General features: G+C 37.0%; 1 protein-coding gene across 3 annotated transcripts in view; it reads left to right on the top strand.

Moving 5' to 3' along the window:
- CXADR (CXADR Ig-like cell adhesion molecule) overlaps positions 1-27,646 on the top strand; it is a 56,355-nt gene extending 28,709 nt beyond the window's left edge. The window contains exons 4-8 of one of the 3 annotated variants that reach the window (XR_006207462.1): positions 5,948-6,103; positions 7,482-7,604; positions 8,137-8,275; positions 9,800-11,316; positions 27,390-27,646. Coding sequence is in view for 2 of the 3 variants with exons in the window: in XM_042956277.1 (XP_042812211.1) it covers positions 5,948-6,103; positions 7,482-7,604; positions 8,137-8,275; positions 9,800-10,064 (683 nt within the window). In the remaining variant the exon portion in view is untranslated. Of the gene's footprint in view, positions 1-5,947; positions 6,104-7,481; positions 7,605-8,136; positions 8,276-9,799; positions 14,056-27,389 lie in introns of those variants that run through there. The other 2 variants (XM_042956278.1, XM_042956277.1) reach the window with 2 other exon arrangements.
- The last annotated feature ends 2 nt before the right edge of the window (positions 27,647-27,648 follow it).

Raw genomic sequence — 27,648 nt, 5'->3', positions numbered from 1 at the left:
GAAGTGTTTGTTATGGACACTTTAAGCTTTTTTCAAACTACATAACTCAATAAGTGAGATTTCTACGATGAATGGTTGGAATATTTAGAACAGAGAAGTGAAATATAGTAGAAGGTTGGGATAAGGTCCTTACACATCAGATAATCACTTAACCTCCCTGAGGATCACTGGTTTTCATCCTTAAAGTAAAGGGATTAGATAGGTGATCACTAGGATGTCTTGTCTCCATGACAGTTAAGGAGATAAGTAAACTTTCAGAGACTGCAATGTTTATTCTTCTCCAGATTCTGTGGTTGTGCACAAATACCCCTAATTCCTTCCAGTCGAGAAACTGAAAGGTTATTGTTCGTAAATACACTTCTAAAATACTGCAGTAGACTTTACACGAAAGTATAACAGCTACTACATAGAAAACCACAACTGTCTAGCTCTGTTTTATGACAGGAAATTCCCTTTCTTTGTGACCTAAGGTCTCCTGGTTCGGGTTACATTTGGAGACCCACGTTGTGTAGGAATTTTGGATTGCTAGAACTGCCTAGCACACCCCTAGAAATAATTGATCAAGCCAGTTCTCTCCCACATCCTCATTCCTTTTGTTTTAGGGAACTGATCAATATGGGGAGGATGGAAAATTGATGTATTGGATTCCAGACTCATTTAGAACATCCCTCTTTTCTAAAGAATGAATATCAGAGCAAGTAGAGACTAGGAACAAGAATGTGGGTTTTTGTGCACTCCAGTGGCAAATTCAGGGGTGTTTTGGTTGGTATGGCAGTCTTCCACTTGAGTAGCACACCAAGGCCCTGGTAAAAGGCACTTCATTCTAAATGGCACTAGTTCAAAATGTTTCCTATGGTAATGTTGGAAATTCTAGCTTTCTGTGTCTACATTTAGTAAACATGGAGTTACCTTTCTTTTTCATAAATGTAAAAGCGGGTAAAAGTTTAATAATTTGTCTGAACTTTTATCCCAGATGCAGGTATATTTAAGATTATAACTCTGATTGTGTATCTTCTTTTAACAATGCTCTCCAGAAAGCATTGTGTTAAGACATATATGGAATTTTAAGTGGTCCATGATGTACCAGTCAGACTGTACTTGTTATTGGAATTATTTATTGTGGACCCTGAGGTGGGCAGGTACACTGGGAAGAATTTGTTGGCACACATTTCCAGAAGCAGTGTGAATAAGCACAGTGTGTGTGAGTGTGTGTATGTTCCCATCAGACCAAGTTCTGGATTGAATTTGCAGTTTCTGACTAAGGAATCATTACAGCAAAAGGCAGCTCATGTCCTAGAAGGAACCTGGGTCAGTAATAATGGTTGGCACATGATGTGGCTAAGCACATTGGTGACAGCAGCCATGACTGCCATGCAGGAACCTCACAAGCCAGCATCTCACACCTCAAGATGGGTAAGTGAGAAGCATTGACACAGTAACTCTCTTTGTTAGCTCTGGAGGGGATCACCTTGGCCAGGCAAGCTGTGAATCCAAACCAGAGAGGGAGAGACGGGTTAAGTGGAAGAGAAGAGGAGAAAGGGAAGTGATTGCTGAAGGGCAATGGGGATGACTGTGATTTGAGAGGCTGTGTCAGAGCTGGAGGAGAATTTCTTGTAACTTTCTCTTCCATCTTTTCAGATGAGTCATGGCTGCTGCTGGGAGAAACTATCAGAATTTTGAAAGTGGGGGCGGGGGGTGATGCCTGGCTGCCTCAGTCAGAAGAGCATGTGGCTCTTGGTCCTTGGGCTCATGAGTTCGAGCCCCATGATGGGTGTAGAGATTAAATAAATAAACTTCAAAAAAAAAAGTGAGAGTTGGATGGAAGCTTATCTGTTAGCTTTTCCTGAAAAATCTGTTTGTATAGTCTGGAAGAAAGATAAAACAAAGAGGCCTCTAGGGACCAGATTGAGTGTTAATCCAGTGGAGCTCAGTTCACTTGAAGGCTTGACTATATAATACCTTGATTTTCTTGTGGGAATCTGGAGGTGATGCCATCATGGTGTTCACAGAATAACGAGAGTTTATCTCTTGAGCCCTATGTGCTGTGTGGACATGGACAGGGATGACTGTTAGTTGCCTAGGTGTGAGGGGTGATGTGTTACTATAGCTTGCCCCATTGTCAGAGCCTGCCCAGCTCTTTCAGATATGCCAAAATTCCTGTGGATGTAGCTCAGTAACAAAGAGAAGTGATGGAGGGTTAGTATGGTGGTCAGATATCACTACCACCTTCTGATAGGACCTCTGATAGGGCATATTAATTGAGACCCTTTGGTATAAACAGACTGGGTTGTCTTCAAGAGTAGAGTAACAGTCATTCCCTGTATGTGTATAGTGCACCAGCACGTGGGGTAGCTCACTGGCCTTGAGGGGCCTGAGGGATTTGCAATCCATTGGTAAAGAGTGCGGCATTTGTTTTCCATTTTTTACTTTGAAATGATTTTAGTTTTATAGAAAAGTTTCTCCAATAGAAAATGGATTAAATTTAAAAAAACCTGTAATTAAAAAGATATATATATATATACACATACATACATACATACATATATGTATGTATGTGTATGTATCTTGGGACCATTTTTGAGACTATGCAAATATCTTGTTTCTCCTCAGATTTTTGCCCATTGATTTCTATGTGTGACTTCACCTGGACTCGGTATTTTTGTTGTTGTTACATAAATTAATCCATTTGTTATAGGCTAGCGGTGTTTCAAATGGTGAAACTGATGTACTGGTCTTTTATCTTTCTTTTCTATAGTGTTTATTTTTGAGAGAGCAAGTGAGCAGGGGAGGTGCAGAGAGGGAGGGAAAGAGAATCCCAAGCAGGCTTCATGCTGTCAGTGCAGAGCCTGACATGGGGCTTCAACTCATGAACCATGAGATTATGACCTAAGCCACAATCAAGACTCGGACATTCAACTGACTGAGCCACTCAGGCACCCCTGGTCTCCTAGTCTTTGAAGTCTTTTAGTCTTGTGATGGCAAACTTTACTGTGATGGCAGAAGTGGTGTTATAGGTCCAGTAATCACTGGCTACCATTTCCATGTGGGAGCCACAGTACCTGGTCCTCACAGCTCTTCCTTTCATCTTGATTTTGCCACAGTGTGCTTAGTGTGCTGGCTTATTTCTCATATTTACCAATAGTTCCGACCTTCTTGTGTTTAGCCATGTTACTGCAAACTAGATCTAAGCCCAGGAAGCCTGGTATTTTGAACCAAGCAAAAATAGCTTTCCTGTATGAATGATGTGATGATAAATTATACCCTGTCCCATATAGGAATTTTGAGTGTTCTTCCTATAGACTGATGTAGGCCACTAGCATGGAGGGGTGATGATGCAGGACATATGGAGTACAGCACTAGTAGACCTTGAGACACTGCCCAAGTGCAAGGTGATAGACATGTACCTTTACTTGAGAAGGACTGTTGGCTGTGCTAATAATCATGGAGGCAAATGTTCTGGGGACAGTGGCCAGGTGTCCTGGAACTCCAGGCCAAAGAAACATTAGAAGACAAGACTTTTCTGTGTTCCTTTGTGGTTTCTTTATCTTTCTTTCAGGATAGCCAAGTGCCATGGATTAAGAGTTTTCTTCCCTGTGGTATGATGGTTGGGGTTAGCATGTAAAAGACCTGGCACTTTCTCTTCCCAACGGAAAGCAGGCGGACCACTCCAGAGTGACACCCAGAAGCCAGTGTTGGTGAAGTCTTATTCTGATATAGAGTATGGATCTCAAGCTCTGTGGCAGCCACTTTAAGTAACTGCCCGTTATTGGATATGTTGGTTTATGGGAAAGAGATATTTTCAGGAGAAAAGATGAAGATTAGGGTTAGAATACTTGGTACCAATAGATACTTGATGTAGAAAGGATTGCTTTAATATCTCACTTACTGCTACTTTATGTAATAAAAGGTTTATTTGGTAGTTTGAAGAAATGGAGAATAAAGCTCATTTCAGTGAAGATTCACAGGATGAAATGATTTGCATTAGACTGAATTAAAAGTCTAATTGATGTAGTCCCCAGAGTGACTGATCAATCTGAAAAAGAAACAAATTTTCTTAGGAAAATCATCAGTGCATTTAAATAAATGCATGTGTCGATCCTCATTAAAAAGTACAGTCAGTAAGAGATGGCGTGGAGAAATAAAATCAAATTTAAGGATTATCAAGAAATATGTGAAGTGAGATCATGATTGACAACCTTAAAGATGCCCCCCAACAATTCTGTTGGCCAACTTTGGAAAACCATTTGCCCATTTTTTATTGAGTTAAACATGCATTTACCATGTATGACCCAGAAATTACCAAGAAAAAGAAAACATGTATCGATATTTATGTACTATTCAAGCAGCATTTGTAATAGCACAAAACTGTAAAATCCATTTACATTTTGATAGTAGTGAAAGAATAAATGCCCATTCAGGACTGAAAGAATAAAAATGAGCTCAGCCTAAAAAAGAAAAAAGCAGTCGTGCTACTTATCAGGCTGGGAAGACGGATGCTGATAAAAGCCAGCTGCAGAATTCATAGGGAACACCGTTTCCAAGGTTGTGGGGCAGGAGTAAACTGGAGACCACTGTGGCCTCCCCCGTGATGCCCCCACTTTGCACTACTCCTCTTTTCCTGGGGCACGCCATTGCTAAATGGCCCTCATCTCCAGTTTAATCCCTGCTTCTCCTAATCCTCCCTCAGAAACATCATCTGATTTAGAACAGGTACACGCTTCTTTGACCGTCCTCAGAATCTTTCATCATCCCTCCTCTCTTGCCCAGTGACATGCTATGGCTCCTTATAGTGCCTTCCTTATGGGTCACTCACCCTGATGGTGGCAGACTACACACCTTTCCTGTTCCGTTTAGCTGATTGAGTTTTAGCACTGGCCCTAAAACTGGAAACAGTGTTCATTAGAAGGTGAATGGATAAGCAAATTTATGTTATAGTCCATCCAAAGGTAAAGCTCAGCATTGAAAAAGAATGAACTACTGATGTATGCAACTGCATGGGTCAGTCTCAGAAGCCTTTCGGTGAATAAAAGGAACAAGACAAAAGGTAAATGTGTATTATTCCGTTTATATGACTCTATAAGAAGTGGAATGAATCTATAGTATGATAGAAATCTGATCAGTGGCTGCTTGGGGTGTGGCATGAGATCTCAACATGAGGGAACTTGCTTGGAAAAGGATTGGACCCGTTCTTAATGGTGGTGCTTATACATTCATTAAACCTGATCATCCCACAAGATTCAATTGTGTTGATTTTATTTTATGTACATTGTGCCATAATAAAAGTTCAACAGAAGAGTATGAAATCCAAGGTGTTAATCCAGTGTTTGGAGTGAGTTGAAAGTAATGGGTTTAGCAGCTGCTCTAAACGGTTACCTAGAGAGACTTGGAATATAACCTCAGGTTTACCTTTTTATAACACTGCACTCTGGATAGTTTGGGGTTAATGTAAATGCAGTGTTAATTGGTCCTGGCTTTGGTAAACATATGTATCCCTATTAGCAGCATTGTTTACTATAAATCCCTCGATTGGTGAGGTAGCAGCACTGAGAGAGATATGACGTGGTGGATTCTGCCAGAGGGCTAACTACCTGTCACAGTTCAGAAGAATAGGTAAGGAGTGGAGGGAGGCAGAAGCTTCCTTGAGTCTGAAGTGGGTACTGTTCGCACCGTCCTTTCTTTTTCCAGATGTGCCCTTTGGAAAGCGGGGGGGGGGGGGGGGGGGGGCCACAGAGCTACCACCCGGGATGCCTGAGCTCATTCTTGCCTACTTTGTTTTGGATAAAGCTGAGTAAACTGGTGTTGATAACCTATTACAGTCTTTCAGTCCCATCAACTCTGGACTCAGGACCACATGATTATGAGTCTGTGGTTATGCGACACGCCGTGTGTTTAATCCTTGTAAACATAAATTCTGTTCTCTTACATGAAGTTACATTTCTTTTCTCAGTTAAGCCTTCAGGTACAAGATGTTATGTTGATGGATCAGAAGAAATTGGAAGTGACTTTAAACTAAAATGTGAACCAAAAGAAGGTTCACTTCCATTACAATACCAATGGCAAAAATTGTCCAACTCACAGAAACTGCCCGCCTCATTGTTAGCAGGTACTGGTGATTTTGCAGTTGTACTATGTGCCTTTGTACTTAAGTCTGGTTAGGGGTGTGTGTGTATGTATACATATTTTCAAATTCCCAAATACCTTCCCTTTTCTGGGTTCCATGAGAATTATTCAGTGTTTTATAATGACAACTTAGTGTCATATAATGTTAATGAAAATATTTTTATAGTGATTTCACTGCTTAGGATATTATAGTATTTTGTTTCATACACACACACACACACACACACACACACACACACATTAATGTTTATTTATTTTGAGAGAGAGAGAGAGAGAGAACGAGCCAGGGAAAGGGCAGAGAGGGAGACAGTGGGAGAGAGGGAGAGAATCCCAAGCAGGATCCACACTGTCAGTGCAGAGCCCTACACGGGGCTCCATCCCATGAACTGTGAGATAATGACCTGAACCAAAATCAAGAGTTGGATGCTTAACCAACTTGAACTCAGCACCCTGAGATCAAGAGTTGCATGCTCTGCCAGCTGAGTCCAGCAGATGCCCCAATATTTTTTATAATTGTTGTGGCTCTGCCTCAGCTGAGACCTTACCTGGCTAAGGCAGTTGTGGTTACTGTCACTGGTGATACAAATGAACTGGAGGGACAATTACAGTTGGTCCTTGAACAACACAGGTTTGAACTGTGCGGGTCCATCTGTATGTGGATTTTTTATAGTAGAATACTGTAAATGTATTTTCCTTATGATTTTCTTAGTAACATATTCTTTTTAGCTTATTTATTGTAAGAATATGGTATATAATATACATAACCTAGAAAACATGTGTTTATCGACTGTTTGTTACTGTAAGGCTTCCAGAGTCAAGAGTAGGCTAATTATAGTTACATTTTGGAGGAGTCAAAAGTTATACCCTGTTCTTCAACTGTGCAGTAGATCAGAATGCTTAACCCCTAACCCCTTGTCCAAGAGTCAACTGTGTTTGCATTCTGGAGACCTGCAGGTGTCTCCCTGGCAATTTATTCTGTTTCCAGGTTCAGCTTGTCTCACTTTTTTTTTTTATTTTTATTTAAAAAAAAAATTTTTTTAACATTTATTTATTTTTGAGACAGAGCATGAACTGGGGAGGGTCAGAGAGAGAGGGAGACACAGAATCTGAAGCAGGCTCCAGGCTCTGAGCGGTCAGCACAGAGCCCGACGTGGGGCTCGAACTCACGGACTGCAAGATCACGACCTGAGCCGAAGTCGGACGCTTAACCAACTGAGCCACCCAGGCGCCCTTCAGCTTGTCTCACTTTTACCTGGGTTGTCAAGCTTCATAAGGGCTTGCCTTTACTAAAAATTTAGCAATACAGTATTGTAAAAGTGGGTTTTGCCACACACACACACACACCCTTTTTTTCCTCCTAGAAATGACTTCACCTGTTATATCTGTAAAAAATGCCACCACTGAATACTCTGGGACATACAGCTGTACGGTCACAAACAGAGTAGGCTCTGATCAGTGCCTGCTGCGCCTGGATGTCGTTCCTCGTAAGTACCTTCTTTCTGTCTGTTGTGATGATGTTTGTTTCCATGGGCTTTATACAGCTTCCTTTGGTTCAGTCAGCAAGTGTGTATTAACGGCAAAGGGATGCCAACTTTTAGCAAAGCACCCTGTGGCTCAGTGATTAGCTATTCTAAGTCATGGAAAGGAAAAAAAATACAATATTAATAAGATCTTCATTACTGTAATGACATTAAGAAGCTAAGAGTTGTCAAATCGACTCTCGGACCATGTTTCGCCATTATAAACACAAGCTATTTAGAATATTCTTATATGCCTGCCAAGATAGCTGTGAATATTAAAATCTTTTAGTTTTATAATTTTTATGCTTGAAATAGATTATACATTTCAGAAAAAAGTTCTTTCAGTGGATTTTCCCACTGGACCAAAAACTAATTAATTTGTCTCTTAAAGTTAATATATGCTATGAACTCTGTCAGTGTGTATCCTTACCTTCAACGTGACTAGATATAGGTTTTTGTTACTATTAATTATTTTCTTATTAACGTCTTGTTCCAGCTTCAAACAGAGCTGGGACAATTGCAGGAGCTGTTGTAGGGATTTTGCTTGCTCTCGTGCTCATTGGCTTTATCGTCTTTTGCTGTCGTAAAAAGCGCAGAGAAGAAAAATATGAAAAGGAAGTTCATCATGACATCAGGTAATTAAGTGACATAAGACTTCAGTGATATAAACTAAATTGATTTGGTTTCCAAAGCATGAGTTCTCTTAACCATCTGAAGCATTTACCACTTTAAGAACTGGGTAAAAGCTGTAGCTCTTCCCCTCGATGCATTTGAAGGCTTTTACTTTCAATTTCGAGGGTGCAGAATCCACCAACCTCCATTGTGCCCTGCCTTCTGCCCCAATATTGAATCCTATCATAAGGGCCTCTGCAAAATACTTATCTCTAGACTGCCTACCTTCTCCCAGTAAGTGCAGGCATGAAATTTAAAAAAAAAAAAAAAAAATGAGGGGCGCCTGGGTGGCTCAGTCGGTTAAGCATCCGACTTCGGCTCAGGTCATGATCTCGCGGTCCGTGAGTTTGAGTCCCACATTGGGCTCTGTACTGACAGCTCAGAGCCTGGAACCTGCGTCAGATTCTGTGTCTCCCTCTCTCTGCTTGCCCTCTATCTCTCTCTGTCTCTCAAAAATAAATTAAAAAAAAAACAAAAACAAAAACAAAAAAACAGATAGTAAGGTTTGAAAAGAAAGACCTGATAGTATCAAGTGACATAGGTAGTTTATAGTACTGTTGATAATGTGATATTATTTTATTTTTTAACATTCTAAGCCAGTAGATCTTAACTAGAAGTGCATATTGTGTTATAGAACTTTTTTAAAAAATGATAGCATGACCTAAATAACATCCAGGAAATAAATTGACATTTTGATAGGTCTAGCATGGGGTCTGGGCACTTGAATTCTTCTTTTTCTTTTTTTCTTTTTCTTCCTTTCCCCCCTCCCTCTCTGACTTCCTTCCTTTCTGTCTTTCTTTCTGTCTTTGCATCCACACCCAGCTTGATCCCACAACCATGAGATCATGACCTGAGCTGAAATCAAGAGTCTGATGCTTAACCAACTGAGCCACCCGGGTGCCCTTGGGCACTTGTATTTTTAAACTGCACTAGAGGTACTCATATATATTCTTTGTCAGTGTTTGGTGTGAAAATTTTTATGCCTAAATGCTCAGCTTTTGCAAATTTAAATCTGCTAAATTTTCAGCTAAGGTCTTAGATAAGTAACTTTCATAACAAAAAGGTTTTTTTTTTCTTTCTTTCCTTCTTTCCTTTTTTTTTTCGGTGGAAATACATCTGTGAGTGTTAGTGCTTTATCAACTACAATGTGTTGCCTGACTCTAACTAGGCTATCTTAATCAGTGATAGTAGAATATGAAGATATTTGAGGTGTGTTCCTTATAAGACAACATTATAGAAGCATACATTTTTGTAAAAATTACATTTTTGTGTGGAGATATACACTCTGTAAATGATAAGATTTTGGACAAATACACAGTTCATGACATTGTACCTTACTGTGCTTGCTTTATTTGTGTCACACACAGTTTTATATACCTGATACTTAGAGGATCTTTTCTCACTCCTGTCCATTTTTCACAGCTTATATAACTGTAGGTTTTTAGAAACTTGTTCTTTGACCTTGTGTTGGGATCTTTGCTTTCTAGGGAAGACGTGCCTCCTCCAAAGAGCCGCACATCCACTGCCAGGAGCTACATCGGCAGCAATCACTCGTCCCTGGGATCCATGTCTCCTTCCAACATGGAAGGATATTCCAAGACTCAGTATAACCAAGTACCAAGTGAAGACTTTGAACGTACTCCTCAGAGTCCGACTCTCCCACCTGCCAAGGTAGCGGCCCCTAATCTAAGTAGGATGGGAGCGGTGCCTGTGATGATTCCAGCACAGAGCAAGGATGGGTCTATAGTATAGAGCCTCTGTGCTTTCATCCAGGCTTTCCATCTCTCTTTCCTTCTCTTCAGATAGGGAAGCCAGTTCCGTTTAAATTCTGCTACCAGCCTCAAAATAGATCAAAAAGAAGTTAACTGGAAACTGAGAGTTATACTTTAAAAAGTTTTATTTGGGGAAAAAAAAATAATAAAAGTTATGTTTGGTTATTGAAATAGTAAAGGCATTGAAGTCACTAAAGACATTCACCATCTGAAAAAAATTTCCTTTAGGAGATTGATTTGATAATATTTCTAAATATTAATACTTAAAATATAGCACTTTGAATATGAAATCATAGGTGAAGAAATTGGTGAACTTACATGCACTCTGAGTTGATACTTGAATCATCTGAAAGTGGTACTTTTTTCTACCATTATTTTTAGATTGCTTTTCTCAATTTGTGATCAGATAGTTCCCTCCAAGTTGATAAAGAAACATTCATGGCAAAAATATTTATGATACATTTATGTTTGTTCTTTTTATAGCTTCTTAGAAAAGTCATTTAAATATGAGTTTGAAATCCTTCTAATAACATAGAAAACAGTACAGTATTCTAGAAATTGCTACTTTTACTTCAGAATCATTCATAAACCTTGTCTATGAAATGATTTCTTAACTATTTAGTTGATAGACTGCTATAGGCAACAGGGACGCAGTAAGCTCTTTTATATGCTAAAATAATGGAGCATCTCTCTGATTTGTTTAGAAAATTTTCTGTCAGCTACATACAGCAATGACACTAGTTAGGGGTGCAATAGTGAGTATGGGTTTTGTTGAGGAGTAATCCGAAGGCCTTGAGGCCTATGATGGTCTTCAGAACAATGACCAGCCAGAAACAGGATGGAATATTTTGCAGTTCCAACTAAATACTAGCCCTGGACAAGATATTTTTCTAACAAAAATTATGGCTCATGTATTAATAGTTTGAAATTCCCTAATTATGGGTTCCAAATTTAAAAGCATTTTTTACCTGGTTGGTTCAGTGTGGTTGTTTTTGGCGGGGGCGTGGGGGGTGAGCTTTGTGGTTGGTATTGCATATTATGTGTTCTAGAAACATGTAATCCTAAATTTACCCACTTGAATTTAGTCCCCGGAGATATTTTCTTTCTAGACTCAGAAGATGAAATAATTTTAAGCTAGTTAAGTGTCCTCCATCAATTCTGTATTTCAGACTTGGGAGGGTGCATAGCTGCTCTTGTATGGCCAACATGTCTGTGTAGTTGCAGAAATGAAGGTGAGCTTTGAAAAGAATGAGCCTTAGTTTTGTGAAAGTGATTTATTCTTAAGAAAATAAAAAGCAAGAAATGAAAGGAAAAGGAGTAAAAGGTATACTCTTAACTGCCAAATGTGTTAAATACTGTGGTAGTAGAAGAAAGTGAATTTCTTGTATTTCCCTTAAGATTGTGAGGGAGTGTGGATATAGTCAAATGAGCCAACAGTTTTCTTTTATAGTAAATAAGGTTTGCAATACATATTTCACTAGCTCTAAAACCTTTTCCCTAGATTTTGGTAGGGAGTTGGTTTCTGTAGATCTCTTTGGGTGCTGTGGTGGTAAATGCTACATTATAAATTAATGTTGGTATGAATTTGAGATTAGGCAGAATACGGTGTATACTTTATAATTAATGGTGAACTTAAGCTGAATGTCTGTGTAATGGATTAGTGTATAGTTTTATATATTTGGAAGCATTTTTTTTAGGTAGGTTTTTAACCCTACATAATATTGCTTTTATACTTGTGTTAACATTTTCATCTGTGCCTTTGGGTAATTTAATTTTTATTATGAATTTCTGGTGCCTATGAGCTAGCTATCACCTGAAAGGTGCTTAGAGGTGAAGGTACTGTTCCTAAAAAACACATCACTGTGACACGTTTCTCTTTTCATACTTTGACTCTTGCCTCCTCTTCTCTATTCTTTTTGGGTGCAGCTTAACTGTGTTATTCATAAAGATTTTAAAACTTCAACACCCCCAACACTCTTTGTGTTTATGATTTTATAACTAGCTATTTTTGAATGCCAGATGTCTGGCCTGTTTTATATGATAAAACTTACAAGATAGTATAAGAATAAATAACATCACAAAGTTCAATTAATAAAAAAAAAAAAAAATCTGGTCCTTCCTGTTACCAGTTTTCATACAGTGTCAGTCTAAGTAGGAATTACCATAATAGGTGGACATGTAAGACTTTCTAGTGTAGGATTTGGCTATAAGTAAAGTCCATAAATGGAGCTTGTAAAAACATCAGTTGCGTGACCTGAAAATGAAAAGACTTGCCGGGTGTGATTAAATTTCAAGGACAGAATTCAGTTTGAGACTTAGTTCTCCAGCTGCTCTCATTGTAAATTTCAGTCTAATCCAAAAGTCGGATGGCACTGATAACTTCCCAGATAATTCTCAGTGATAATTCAGTTGAACTAGAGATCGGGTATTTGTTCTTTACTATTGGTAATCACCAAGCAGTTCAGCCAAAAACTGTAATTCATGCGTTTCCATCAGAAAGCCAGTGTCCGTCAAGATGGGCACTGCATCTGTGAAGACAAACAGGTTGATTCTACTGTACCCTTGAAAGACTGGACACCATCTTTTTCAGTTTCATTTGAATCATTTGAAAAGAAACGAAAGTGTAGAGTATGAGTTCTGTGCTTTAAATATGTAGTTTACAGGTTTTCTTTTTCTTTTTGGCAATCTTAGCAGTATTCCCGTTAGAGAACCCCCACAATTTCTTACTGAAGACACTGACCAGTTATTCCAGGCGAATAACTTCCTTTAAATTTGGGCTATCTACCATGGAGTTGTTACAATGGAAACAGAGCCTGAGTATGTCTGGGGGGGTTAAATGAAGAAATGCAGTTAGATTATGGATATGAAGAAATAGTTGACTTTTGTTAAAAATAATTTTTAAGATTGAGTTCTGGAAGTTTGGAGCAAGTGAAGGGGCAAGTAAACGTGATTAAATATAAAAAGAACTTGCTGCATGAAGTTGGATATCAAATTCTATAATGTATGACTTCTTAAAATAACTGTTTTGTCTTTTTGTGTGCGTGTGGCATGTAAATTTGAAGTTCTATGAATGTTTAAAGTTTTTTTTTTTTTCCTAATCTCTTCAGTTTCCACAGTGTTTAGGGCTGTCAGATGCCTTATTCCAGTGTGAACAGAAAAAAAAAATTTATGTGGTTAATGCTTTGATGTAAGGAGTAGTTGTAGAAAATGTTGGCACAATTTTAACTTTTTAGTGGCTTGTGACATTATATATATATATATGTACATATATCTTTATAATAGCCATGTGTTTAGTAGTATAAATGTTCTGGGCAAGTTTTAATATTTCAAATGCCTTTAGACTTGGAATAGAGGCAACACATTCTGCAGTTGGATTTTTTATTCATTTGCCTGTTTTGACATTAAAAAAGGTCTATAACTGAGCACAAATTCTACAGTGTTACAGAAGCAGGGAAAAATAATAAATTTGTGAATTGTGGTTCTGTTTATCTTATAGATATCAGCAAATATTTTGCTTCATCTAATCTCATATTAAAGTTATTAAAATTATTATTTAAAATTATTTAAAATCAAGTTTAAAAAATACCTTATTTTGTAATTTTAAAAGTGTGATGATGTCCGTTGGATTTGGCTTTGGTCACGAACACCAAAAGCTCCAATCAGAGAACTCTGTTTTCTGCTAATTTATTCAATGGGAAGTGTTAAGAGAACCACAATTTATTCACTTACTCTCATTCCTAACTGTGAACTTTTGTGATAAATACACCTGTACTACTGATAAAAAATATTTTGACACTTCACATATGCAAGTAGAGAATTGATAAGTGTCAGTTTCAAAAGTGATTTTGTATTTAAAGTTTCTGGCTTAAGTATCCAATGGTGCAGATTTTGAAATTTGTAAGAACAAAATTTGTTTTTAAAAAAACAAAAACTTGCTCTAGTTTTGTGACCTTGTGTACTTTTGAAATAAAATGAAGAAAGCAGTTTTCTGCCTCGTGTGGCTTCATTGTGCCTCTTGAGAAATGTCTACTTTATAAAACCTCAATAATGCTATTCCTCAGGGTTTCCTTTTCTCCTCCCCTCCTTGCATCCTTTATTGAACAGAATAAAGATCAGACTGTCACACTTCATGAAAACATGTCAAACATACTTCTCTTTCCCCACTCTGTGCATTTACATGACAGCATATAGCATAATGTAATATTTGGGGTTGAAGCCTCCACAGAGTTTGTGATCAATTCACAGTTTGGGGCATGAACTCAAATTTGAGTACTCCAAGAGTAGCATTAAATACATACACAGCTAGTTATGGTTCATTGATTCTAAACAGTGACTACAGGAAACAGAATGAGGTAGTAATACCTCTGTAAGAAGACACTTAGGAATGTTTTGTTTAGTATAGGGTTTTTCGATCTTACCACTTGTAGCATTTGGACTGGATGATCCTTTGTTGGGAGGAACAGTCTGTGCGCTGTAGTATGTCGAGCAGCATCCCTGGCCTCTACCCACTAGATGCCAGTCGCGTTCTTTCTTCTTTCCCGAGATGTGACAGTCAAAAATGTCTCCAAACTTTGCCACATATCCACTGGGATGGGGGGCAAAATTGGTTTAGTTGAGAACCACTGGTTTATATTAATGTGAAATTGCTCCTAGATTAAAAGATTAAAAGATAAAGATAAAAAGATTATAAAATAGGCCTTGTAGTCAGACATAAACTTCCGCTCATTACTATATGCTTTACTTAGCTTCAGTTTCCCGCTGTTTAAAATGGGGATACAAATCCGTCACAGGGGATGTTGGATGGTTCTAAAGAGAGAACTGATAGAATAATGAAAATTCTTTGCATTTGTCCCTCATAGCTGGGATGCTGATAGGGATTCACAGATTTTCAAAGAATCAAGATTTCAATAAAATATGCTAAGTGAAACTACTGAGTATAATTTAATGCCTTTAATTTAGTCCATACTTTAATCTTTTTAAAAATTTTCTAATGTTTTTATTTATTTTTGAGAGAAAGAGACCCAGAACAAGTGGGGGAGGGGCAGAGAGAGAGAGAGGGAGACACAGAATCTGAAGCAGACTCCAGTGTCTCTCTGAGCTGTCAGCACAGAGCCCGACACAGGGCTTGAAGTCTCGAACTGTGAAATCATGACCTGAGCCAAAGTTGGATGCTCAACTGACTGAGCCACCCAGGCACCCCTCATATTTTAATCTTAATTAGCCAGATCACATTTCTGGCTAATTAAGTACCAAATGTCAAAGCTGATGAAATTCTTGAAATTTGAGATAAAATTGAATATAAAGTAATTTTTTTAAGTTTATTTATTTATTTTGAGAGAGAGAGAGAGAGAGCGTGTTGTGCACAAGCAGAGAAAAGGCAGAGCAGGTGAAGAGAGAATTCCAAGTAGGGTTTCACTCACGGCACGGAGCCCAACTCTGGACTCATGAACCGTGAGATTATGACCTGAGCCAGGATTAAGAGTTGGACGCTTTACTGACTGAGCCACCCACGCCCCTAAAGTAACTTGTTTTTAAGTAAAAACGGTCTACTTTTAAGTCTAAGGCATAATCAAATGTAATTTTCTAAATGCATTAAAAGGTAACAAAAGATGAAAAAGCCAGTGCTAGGAACTGAAGCTCAGTTTTTCTTGCCATTTCTGAAATCAAAATCAAATGTGAATGTGTTGTTACTTAAATGATTTTTCTAGATTTGATAACCATGTGGGGGAGGGGGTGGAGGGGGAAGCACTGTTGCCCTGAAGTGTAACTGCAGGAAAAAAAATTTCTAGAGTTAATCAAAGGACCAAGAAATAAATTTCAGGACAAATCCGTGGTTAGTTTGCTTCTCATTTCACTGCTGAGCTGTGAAAATTCTAACTCTAATGGGGGAATGAGAAAGGTGGGAGAAGATGTAGGAAATTAGAGGTAAAAACCAATGTCAGTCCCCAACAAAGTACCAGAAGCCGTCATGATCTTGACTATCTTCCCCTAAGACCTTGTCCCTTAATCCACTAACTAAATCTTAGTGGGATTGGTTGTCTTCAAATGTAAATATGGTCCAAATAAAAACCAGGTCATCTTAACCTAATGTAGAAGATCTTGCAAAGTCCATTCCATTTCTCTACGGTTTGTTACCTCCATAGCTGCAGATGCACCTTCACTCAGTAGACATGCTCAGTAGCTAAGGGGCCTTGGTTTTGGACCTTTGTGGGTATGCGATTTCTTCAACCAGAGAAGAGCCCCTGCTGTTGTGTCCTGCTGGTGTCAATTGAGTCATTTTTCCTGATATGTACCCCTGTTCCTTACTTATAAATTGGGGGTGCATCTGAGCTCTCAACACTGCCAGCACAGGTCTTTGAGGGCACAAAGTCATTTCCATTCCATTTGTTGAACATGCCTAATATGCCCTTTTACAAATTTGAAGCTGATTTGCTCACCTCATCATACTAAGTGCCTAACTCTGACTTGCATATTACTCAGTAAATGCTGAGTGAATTTTTAGAAAGGAAACTACGTAAACACTAGGGGCAAGTTTGCATTGACTTGGTATGTGTCCTATGTTCTTCAAGACAACTGCCCTGATCTCTTCCAAAAAGACTGTATCCAGAGAAAAAGTGTGAGTATGTGTGGTGAGAGGAAAAAGTGTGACATTGCTTAAAAAGTTAACTTGGACAAATACAGAATGGGGTGACCTGATTGAATAGGAACAAACACTAAAACAAACCTAATTATTATAAAAACCTGGAGAAGTGGAGAAGCATTTTAAAAGTAAACCTGTAAAACCTTCCTCAGATTCTGAATAGTCTGGAGTCAAGTTAGTGACTGTTTTCTCTCCAGGGTTATTTTGGTAATAAATGAAATTCCTTACAGATGACTGGTTTCCAGGCCAAGTCATTAATGGTAGTATGTTTTTTTTCTCGGGCTTCACAAATTTCCAGAAATATTTGAGTACACCTTTAGAGAGGCCAAGAAACTTACATACTTAAATATCATTGCCTAATTGTGATATTCTAATTTATCTTGGTTTCAGAATTCAGGGCAATCTACTTAGATGGCTGGAACACCATTTCTTAGAAGATTTTAATTTCAAACAAACAGAATGTAAATTGTTTTCAAGTCTTTTAAAATGATTAGTTTTCTGAAATGACTAGTCATTTATAATTAATTTCTATGTATAATTGTGTTAGTTTGTTAGGGCTGCCATAACAAAGTGCCACAAACTGGGTGGGTTAGATAAATTTATTGTCTCCCATCCTGGAGGCCAGAAGTATGAGATTTAGGTGTTGGCAAAATCGGTCCCTTCGGATTGCTGTTAGGGGAGGATCTGCCCAGGCCGCTCTCCTTGATTTGTAGGTGGCTGTTCCTCTATGGGTATCTGTTTCTGTGTCCTAACTTTCCTTTTTTTTATAAGGATACCAGTCACGCTGAATTAAGACCCACACTGATGACCTAATTTTAACAAACTGTAACTTCAAGGACCCTATTTCCAAATAGGGTCACATTCTGAAGTACCGGGGATTAGGACTACTACCTAGGAGTTTTGAGGCACACAGTTCAACCCATGTCAGTAATGATGACTGGAAATTATGATGAAGAACTAATAAAATAGTGAAGGTTGGTGTGGAACACATGCCCAGAGAGCTTCTTTGCTTACTTTTTAGCAGTGTAATAAAAATACCAACACACAGGGCACCTGGGTGGCTCAGTTGGTTAAGCATAGGCCTTCGGCTCGGTTCATGATCTCACAGTTCATGGGTTCGAGACCCGTGTTGGGCTCTGTGCTGACAGCTCAGAGCCTGGAGCCTGCTTCTGATTCTGTGTCTACGTCTTTCTCTGCCTCCACCCTGCTCATACTCTATCTTAGGTTTCTCACAAATGAATAAAATGTTTAAAAAATATATCAGCACCTAAATAACTATGCCAACAGCTATTTCATGGTTGTCTGTCTCCCTCATTCCTAAGCCAAGAGAGTATGTGTGATCTTGATTTCAAAACTGGAGTGACTATATATGCTGTTAACCTCATATCTGCTTGTCAACTGGAAAAGTAGTTGATGGAATGGTTATGATTTGTCTTTCCTTATGAATCTTGCTGACAAGATGAAACTTTTTTTGGAGAAATAGTTTTTAACCTCAGGAATATATGGAATATATGAAGAGGTGATGGACCACTGTAGAAAGAAAAAAAGAATCCACCTGATTATGGAAGCAAATAGATGGCCATTGCTCTACAATCACCTCTATGATCTAGACAAAAGTTGATTAAAACTCTGCTTCTAGGTTAATTGTCTTAAAGCACTTAGGTTCATTTCTTTTGCTCAAAAGCTTTCCAGGACAACCTCTAACTTGAAGTTTATACTCTGGCCTGATTTTAGACTTTCACAACGGGCCCTCCAACTACCACACTTATTCTATGCTTACACTTGCATATACATGTTTTGTTTTTTTTTAAATAAAATTTTATACAGTTTCCAGTTTAGCAAATCTTTTCATATTATTCTATACATTTTTATCTTTTATGTATCTACCCACCTAAAACAACCGTATTTGTCTTAAAACTATATATTGTGTCATAGTGATATACCGTAACTTTATTTAACCAGTCTCCATTTGAGGGCCATTTAAATTGGTCCCATCTTTCTAATATAATGAGTAAAAGTACAAGCAGTATATTTGTATATACATTATTTTGCATATGTATAACTATATTCTTAAGGTAAATGTCTAGAAGAGGTGCTGAGTCAAGAATCTTCTGATAGCTATTATTAACATACCTTCTTACAGCACTTTGTCTTGCAGTGGATGAGAGTGCTTAGCTTCCCCCAAATCCTCACCCATACGCTTACCCAACTTTTTGATCTTTCCCAATTTCTGAGAAGAAAATTCTCTCTTTAAAATTGTATTTCTGTTTATTCATTTGAATATCTTTTCCCGTGTTTAAAAGCCCTTTGTACTTTTGAGAACAGTGCTCATATGCTTTGCTCAGTTTTCTTTTGTACTGATTTTGCTAATTTGGAGAAGCTCTTAAATATTAATAAAAATTAGTCCTTTGTGGTGTGAAATGAACTTTTTTTTTTTTTTTTTTTTTTGGCTAGGCTACCCTTTCTCTTTCACTCTGATTATGGTTTTAACCCTTTCCTGATGGTGTAATCCAAACCCTTCCCAAACCATCCTCCTGGTGCAATCTGCCTTCTCCCTTCTTGAAATTGTACCCTCAGAGGAAGCTGAAGGTCCCGTGTCTTTCCATGTTCGCATGGAAACTTAAGCAGATGTCAGACCTTTCAAAGATGGGACATCTTTACCCAGATGTTCAACACACAGATTCAGTAACCTTGGTTGATGATCAAATAGCAGGAGCTCTGTGTTCACATCAAGCCGTTGCTTCATGTACTCCCATCACAGTGTGTTTTTTCTTAATTTATCTTTGGTTTCTAGTTGCTGGTGTTTTGGCTCACAGCATTTTAATGGAATCAGCACAAACTAAAGTAATGAAGAAAATGAGTTCTCTTGCACTTGAAGAGAAGAGATGTGTATGTCACGTGTTAGGTCAGTTATCACACACTCTCCCAAATTGAATGTTGGCTACCCTCACTGTGCTCTTTTAATGTTGCTAAGTAGGACTCTTTCCCTCTCACATAGTCCCAGAACTGTCGACAGCGAGAACCTTCGTAGGGAACAGTAGAATGAATGACCTTGCAATTCTAAGGAGAGTGGGATATAGAAGATACCAATGACTGGTTTGCAACCTGTTGGAAAATCACAGTCCTTTGACATTCAGCCTCCAGTAGTATTTTGATCTACCAACAAGAATGGGACTTATTATGTGTTCACAGGAACAACAGCACAAAGTAAAATTAAACAATCACATGAATTATCATCTCTGCTCTGCCAACTAAAAAATACTTTGTTCTACACCCAGGACAGAGTAAAGATACATTGTATAATAGCCAACAGGGCTTTTATGAGCATGTTTATAAGTTTGATTTAAACCTTTTTGTAATATGGGCAACAAATTGGTGATATAGTTAAGAAAATTGACATGGCAGTTTAAGTTTTGTAAAAAGACAAAAAACCTAAAATACCCATGGGCTACATTATCTAGTTCAATATCATTTCAGGAAAAAAATAAAGATCCAGAAAGGTTTTGATCTCCCCAGGCCACATAATTAGGAACAAACTCCAGGTCACCTGACTCCCGATCTAGTATTTTTCTAAGAACCTCCAGTTCTTGGCAGTCTGGGCCCCTTGAGAACCATTTGAAAGAAAGAAAATGGGAATTTGCAATGTGTGGCTGTCTCATCTCTCACCGCTCCCACCAACACCAGCCAGGCAGGCCAGTGGAAAAGAGCAGACTCTGGCCTAACCAGTGCTTTCTGTGCATAAACGTGGTCACTGATGCCCAGGGCACGCTGAGCATTGACAGCTGCACTCTTCTCCCAGATGGAGTGATGGTCCCATGGGGTTATGACTGGAGTGCATGTTGTTTGGTACCACGCCCATGTATGCTTGTTACGTTGCTGATTACAAAATTTAAGTAAATTGTGCATAGCAGCTATCCTAGATGTGGCAAAGACAACATATGTAAGGAAATGATTCTGCTTCAAAATATGTTGGTTTCATTTGACTATAAAAAACCTAGACTTTAATTAGCATCAATATGGATGTAGCTTATGGGAAAAAGAAAACATAATTCTTAGCAGTAGACCCATATTCTAAGAAAAATTCTTAACTACATGATTTGGTGACAAAGTATATTGGTACATTTTAAGCATTTAAAAATTTTTGAGGGATATATCACTTTTAATGGTTTTCCACTTAAAACTTTTTTTATTGGCACTCCTAATTGTGTCTGGGGAGAGGGATTTTACTGTAAACCTGCTGCCAAATGCCTGTCAGGTCCTGTATTTTAACGTTTTGTGTCTTCCTTCCCAGATTTCACAGTATCAAGCATCACAAATGGTATCTTCAAAATTATTTTCCAAAGGAACTTATTAGCTATCCATATCAGATTTTAAATATAGTCTGTCTTATCACTGGGAAACATGAAATAGATTTCACTTAGTAATAACTCAGATGGTAAAACAATTTCACATTTTTCATGTTCCACTAATCTTAGAGTTTCAAAAATTTCATTTTTAATCAGTAAATTTTGTTTCACTTCTTTTAAAATTTTTAATGTTTATTTTTAAGAGAGAGAGCAAGAGCAGGGGAGAGGGAGAAAGAGAGAGGGAGACAGAATTCAGAGCAGGCTCAAGGCTCTGAGCTGTCAGCACAGAACCAAACGTGGGGCTCAAACTCACAAACTGCAAGATCGTGACCTGGGCTGAAGTCAGATTCTTAACCCATTGAGCCACCCAGGTGCCCCTATTTCACTTCTTTAGAAGAAGTGTTTGGTGGATGATTTATAAGATGCAAACCCAGTTTTTTTCCTATTGAATTTTGTGAAATAGTTAATCACACTGACTTTTTTTTTTTTTAATTTAAAAAAAAATTTTTTTTTTCAACGTTTTTTATTTATTTTTGGGACAGAGAGAGACAGAGCATGAACGGGGGAGGGGCAGAGAGAGAGGGAGACACAGAATCGGAAACAGGCTCCAGGCTCCGAGCCATCAGCCCAGAGCCTGAGGCGGGGCTCGAACTCACGGACCGCGAGATCGTGACCTGGCTGAAGTCGGACGCTTAACCGACTGCGCCACCCAGGCGCCCCCACACTGACTTATTAATTTAACTCAAAAATTTATCATCTATACATTTCTGTGTGAATTCAGTTAGCAGTTCTGGTACATGATTAACCTGTCCATAATATGAAACTACTAAAAATAATGTTTTAGAATATGTTAATTAACTAGAATTTAAAATAAAAATTTAAACAATAAATTAAAACATATCTTTAGAGAGAAAATAAAAAATTGTTTAGAAAATCGACATAAGAAAGTATTTCAAAATATCACATTGTGTAACCATAAAACGAACATATTTCTTAATACAACAGTATAGGAGTATGTAAAGTAAAAGTTCCCTCTTTTAAACATCCCCATCTAAAATATTAACTGTGGTTATGTCTGCTGGGGCGATTATAGGTGATTAATGATCTTTCTGTGCTGTTACTTTTTTCCCTAAATGAACATTACTTTTGTTAACAGAAAAATAATTCTACTAAAGAAATTTTGTGTACAGTGAATATGGCATTCTGAGTTAGAATTCCCCATTACTAATGACATTTCTACATATAGATCCATAGGAAAAGCAGTGATTTAAACAACAGCCACTTAAAAAAAAACCAGTATAACCACTAATGCTTTTCATGGAAAGGGGAGATTTCAAATACAGCCTTCTGCTTTGAAGTTGGAAAAGAATATCTGATGCCCTCTTGTGGCCAAATAATTTTAATAAGGTAATTTATTCCTTTTCATTTAAATCAGTCTGCATCAAGAGAATAACACCAAAACATCGATGCTATTGCTTTCTAAACGACAAAAGTGCTCACATATTTTTCTTTACAGTTTAGCCTATCTTCCCAACATGTGTCCTGGATTTATCCTGCCAGGGTTTGAAGCTCTTGTTAATTTAGGTCACCTAGGCAACTTGAATACTTGAGACACAGTGTCCTCAAATGTAAGATGAGAATAGTAGAACATACATAGGTTTAACTTAGAATGGAAGGAAGGGACTTACTGGCAGTACCTGTCACACAATATGGTGATTATCTTCCCACATCAGTAGACACAGATCATTCTTTTATTGGCCTCATGTTCTTACATAGTATGAATGAATTATAGTTTTTTATTATGGCAAATGATGCTGCATCAATTATACATTTTTATACATTTGCAAAAGTATTTCCATAGGTTATCTTCCAGGTATATAGAATTTGAATTACTGGATAAAAGAATATACGCATTAAAAAAAAAAAAAAAAACATTGACATTGTCAAATTGTCTTCCACAAAGAATCAAACAACAATCTTTTCAATATTTGTCAATTTGTTAGGTGAAAAATGGTATTTCATAGCTTCTTCTGTTTTCCTTGCCATTAGTGTTCCATTAGCACACCTTTTGTTTTTAGTTTTTACATCTCTTTATATGTATTTAGCTCTGCTAAATAACTATATATACAAGCTTTTGATAGAATACTAATCCATTTTCTTTTAAACATGTGCAAATTTTCTTTGGAGTTTCTCTTTTAACTTTATGATGTCTTTTGATATGCAGTTTACTTTTTAATTCCAAACCACTAACATTCCTGTTAAAATTGGGAAAAATTTCCCAAGCTGAAGTTAGTAAATATCTCCCTTCATATTTCCTCTCAGTACTTTTACAGTTTCATAATTAGCATTTTATCTTTAATCTATTTGGAATGTATTTTTATGGCTTAGAGTTAGAATTTAACTTAAAAAAAAAATGCATCCAGGGTGCCTGGCTAGTTCAGTTGGAGGAGCATATGATTCTTGATCTTGGGGTCATGGGTTTGAACCCCCAAATGTAGAGATTATTTTTAAAAATTAACTTTAAAAAAATGAAAAAAAAAACATAGTCAAAATAGTTCACTATTAATTTATTAGTGGATCATTTTCAATTTGAAAAGTCACTTTCACCATACATTAAATTTCTGTTTCTGGTTGTGCACTTGTAATTCTGTTTCATTGTTCACTGTTCATCTGTTCAGGTCTATGTTAACTTTTGAGTATATATTGACAAATCATGTAAAAGGAATAATACTCCCTATCCATTGTTCTTTAAAAAAAAAAAAATTGGTTATTTTGGAAAATTATTCTTCCATGTAAACATAAAATCAGTTTTGTTTTCCATTAAAATTTTATCAGAATTTTAATTATGATTTATATTTTTACATATTAACTTAAAAAGTGGAGTTTCTATAATGTTGACTCAATTTAGAAATATGGCATATTTTTCTAGTCAGTTTTTTCTTTTTGTAAATTTTTATAAATTTTTCTCTTCTATTTGACTCCTTTCTGTTTTTAGTTTATTTCCAGGTATTTAGTAGTCTTTCTAATAGGGGTTCTCTTCCACAAAGCATATTTAAAGTTTTTCTTATGAAATTAATATTATTTACATATAGTTGGGAACAGTGAAGGAAAAGTATATGATACTACCACTCTATTACAAGCATTTATTATTTTGGAATATTTCCTTCTAGACACAGTATGATCAACAAAATTTTTACCCACATTGCAATCTTTTTATTCAGAAGCGTAACAGACTGCCCATGAAACATACATGCAGTTTGGTTATCAGTGATAGAGTATTTGTATTTGCTAAAAATAAATCCACCAAACTTGGCTTAAATTAAGTGCTCATGAAAAATATTTTTTCTCTCTACCCCTCTAGTTACAAAGTAATGCTCAGTATAAAAGTCTAAAGACTGAAGTGTACAATCTAGAAAAATAAAGTTCTCTGTATCTGACCCCTTCCCCTGCCTCTGAGAACACTGGCTACTGTTAATTTGGTACTTATTTTTCCAGGCAATTTTTGGCACCATCATTGAAATAATATTTTTCATCCCCCACTTGTGGTATTTCCCCAATCTGCAACATTTTATGCCATGTCATTTCAATTTTTTTTTTTTTTTGGTAGCTACATGGACTTTTGCATAGTATTTTCTTGAATAGATGTTCAGATTTTATTTAACTGTTCACCTGTTGTTGGCTACTTGGGTTTTGCAATGAACGTTTCTACATAGATAATGGCTGGACCCTTTGAGTATTTCTAAAGACAAATTCCCAGAATTCGTTTCTTAGCCAAAAGATCTGCACATTTATATTTTTAACTACCCTTCAAAAATGGTGTTTTAAAGCCAAGTTATGGATGTCTACATAATACTTGGTATTTTTCAAGTCCTATGAAATTTGAGCAAGGGTCTAATTATGTATAAGAGGAGTCGCTTCTGTAGCAAGTTATTCCTTTTTTGAGGGTACAAACAATAAAAGTTTAACACTTTTATTTGTGCTGATCATGTGCTTTAAAGAATAAACATCAAACCAACCTAATTGCAGTGGTGTATATGCTACAAGTATTAATGGTGAATTTGCGTCTGACAAGGGTTAGATGGGTTTCCATTTCATTCCTTAGGTTATCCTTCGAATTATGTAAAAGAACAAAGGAAACTACAAAGTGTCTAATGCGATAAACTGGGAGACAAAGGGATGCTTTCTGTGGTGGATAAAGTGTGCACATTTTAAACAGAAATTACATGAGCCTTCTCTGGAACTAGTGCTTGCACAACTCCCAGTATAAGCCTATGCTCCATCTGTAACGTATGGATGTTGTTTCCCTTCGAACCTCACAGTATTACTGCCTCACAACTGGAAAACAAACTCCAGAGAATATGAGAACATTGAACACCATGTTAAACCATCAGATATACTTGATAACTAACAAATTAAAGCCTATGATGAACTTGTGCCTTTCTAATACCGCTAATTCTCTGTGTGTGATCTTTCCCCGGGACCAATCATTGATACACTTAGCTTTGTCATCTCAATCCTGTCAAGTGGGCTGTATCTCCTCCTATTGCAATCTGATTTACAGTTCAAGCAAATAAAATGTCTATCAAGTTAGTGGTTTGTAAAAAGGAACTCTGTCAAGGTTTTATTAATCAACAGATAATTTAAATGTCTTCTCATTTGCTTAATCTAATCTTTACATCTGTCCCTTTTTTCACATGTTGGCTTGATACCGAAACTTCTCACAGAGTTATAATGAACTGAACCAAGGCACCATGAACCACACGGGCTTTGCAAAACCCAGACTGGTTCAAGTCAGGGCTTCATTTCTTAGCTGTTATCTTGGGCATTTTTTAACTTCTCTGAGAGTCCTTATCTAAATTGGTAATAATGGTACCTACCTCATGGGGTTATTATGAGGATTAAATAAACTACTGGCACATAGATCCCTAAAATTTTTTTTGAACTTACTGTTATCTGTAAAATGGATAGAATGTCTTCTCTGGCAAGGTCAGTGTACATGGTAGTGTTTAAGTTTTGCTTCTTTCCACTCAGCAAATAAGAAATCACTTTGACAGTGATAGTTGAGAAGTCAACATAAATGCTTTGACATAAATATCACATTAAAAAACCAGAAATAAGTACTTTAGTACTGATGTAATAGAACTTACCAAAAAGATGTGTTTGTCACAAACCACTGTTTGAAACAGCCCAAAAAAGGCTTTCAAACTGAAATTATGCAGCCATATTGTCTTCATTAGAACAGTCCAAATTGTCTGAGACACAGAGATGTTACGACTCCTAGAGTCCTAAAAACCATTCAAAAAGTTTGACAAATTTTTGTACCCTGTGCTTACTAGACTGAATTTAAGACCCAACTGCTTAGAGAAAGATGGCTTATTTCATTAGGAATGGATTGGAAAAGCTATATTGATGAGTTTTCTTTTGCTTTAAATAACTTTTCAAATAAGGTGGGAGGTTGGATAGTCAATCAAAGGGCAAAGTCTTCTACAGGTAATATATCATATTAGGAATATGTAAAACTAGCATTTTCCCCAAGGCACTCAGCCATTTAGCTGTCAGCACTGAGTAAGAAATTTAGGTTTTACAGTAATCCACGGTGGAAAGCTCTGGTTACTAGATGTGTCCCAAAAATACTTCCTTTCTTGTATGGCTATTTATTGCTTCTGATTTTCCCAATAAGCTCGTAACTACAACATGAGCAAACTAAAAGAACAAATGCTCTCTGCTAATTCCATGATAAAAATACTTGAAACCCGCCATCTTTATAATTGCACACTATCTGTAGTTATTACACAAAACTTCCTAGGACCCAGAATGGAACAGTTAAAAACATTTTCAAACTTAAATAAAACTAATGTTCATGTGATGCCAGTTACTCTTAGAAAAATACGCTCATCTCTGAATAGGCATTCATTATATATTTTAGGAAAAAAACGTTCATGGCTTACAAATACATTAAAAGGTGTATATAATACTAAAACTAGATGTCTCTAAGGCTTAAAAACAAGTTTCTTGTTGACATTGTGTAATTTAAATTCCACATACTTTCAAATCTTTGGGATATGTATCCTTAGAATTTGGGTACTTTTCTGGCATTCTATACTTAAATAGAATTTATCAGAAAAAAATGACAACAGGAATATGTGGAGTAGCCAAGGTCTTCTAATGATTTATTAGCAAGTTCTGATTTTTCTAAGTCAAATAATTTATGACTAGACATTTAAAGATGTGGGTTAACAGGAAAAAAAGTATCTTTTAAAAAAAATTTAATTTTTGGAAAAAAATCCAAATTCTTATATGTCTTTCTCTCTTTTTGTAGTTCAAGTACGCTTACAAGACTGATGGCATCACAGTGGTATAAATATGAAGGGACTACTGAAGAATCTGAAGTACTGTACTATTTGGCTTTAATTCAGACATCTATTAAAGACTTTCATGTGTTGAAAAAAAGCACAAGGAACAGAGATGTGAGAACATTTCTGCTTTATGCAGTGGCATTAGGCATATAAGTCAGATGCCATGTCAAAATTAATACAGGCTTTGATTCTTGATTAGGAAAATCCTATGTATCACAACTT

This window comes from Panthera tigris, chromosome C2 (genome assembly GCF_018350195.1).
Source record: "Panthera tigris isolate Pti1 chromosome C2, P.tigris_Pti1_mat1.1, whole genome shotgun sequence".
Classification (NCBI taxonomy): Eukaryota; Metazoa; Chordata; class Mammalia; order Carnivora; family Felidae; genus Panthera; species Panthera tigris.
The sequence above is the reverse complement of the archived record's forward strand: the minus strand, read 5'-3'. Positions and strand labels throughout refer to the sequence as shown.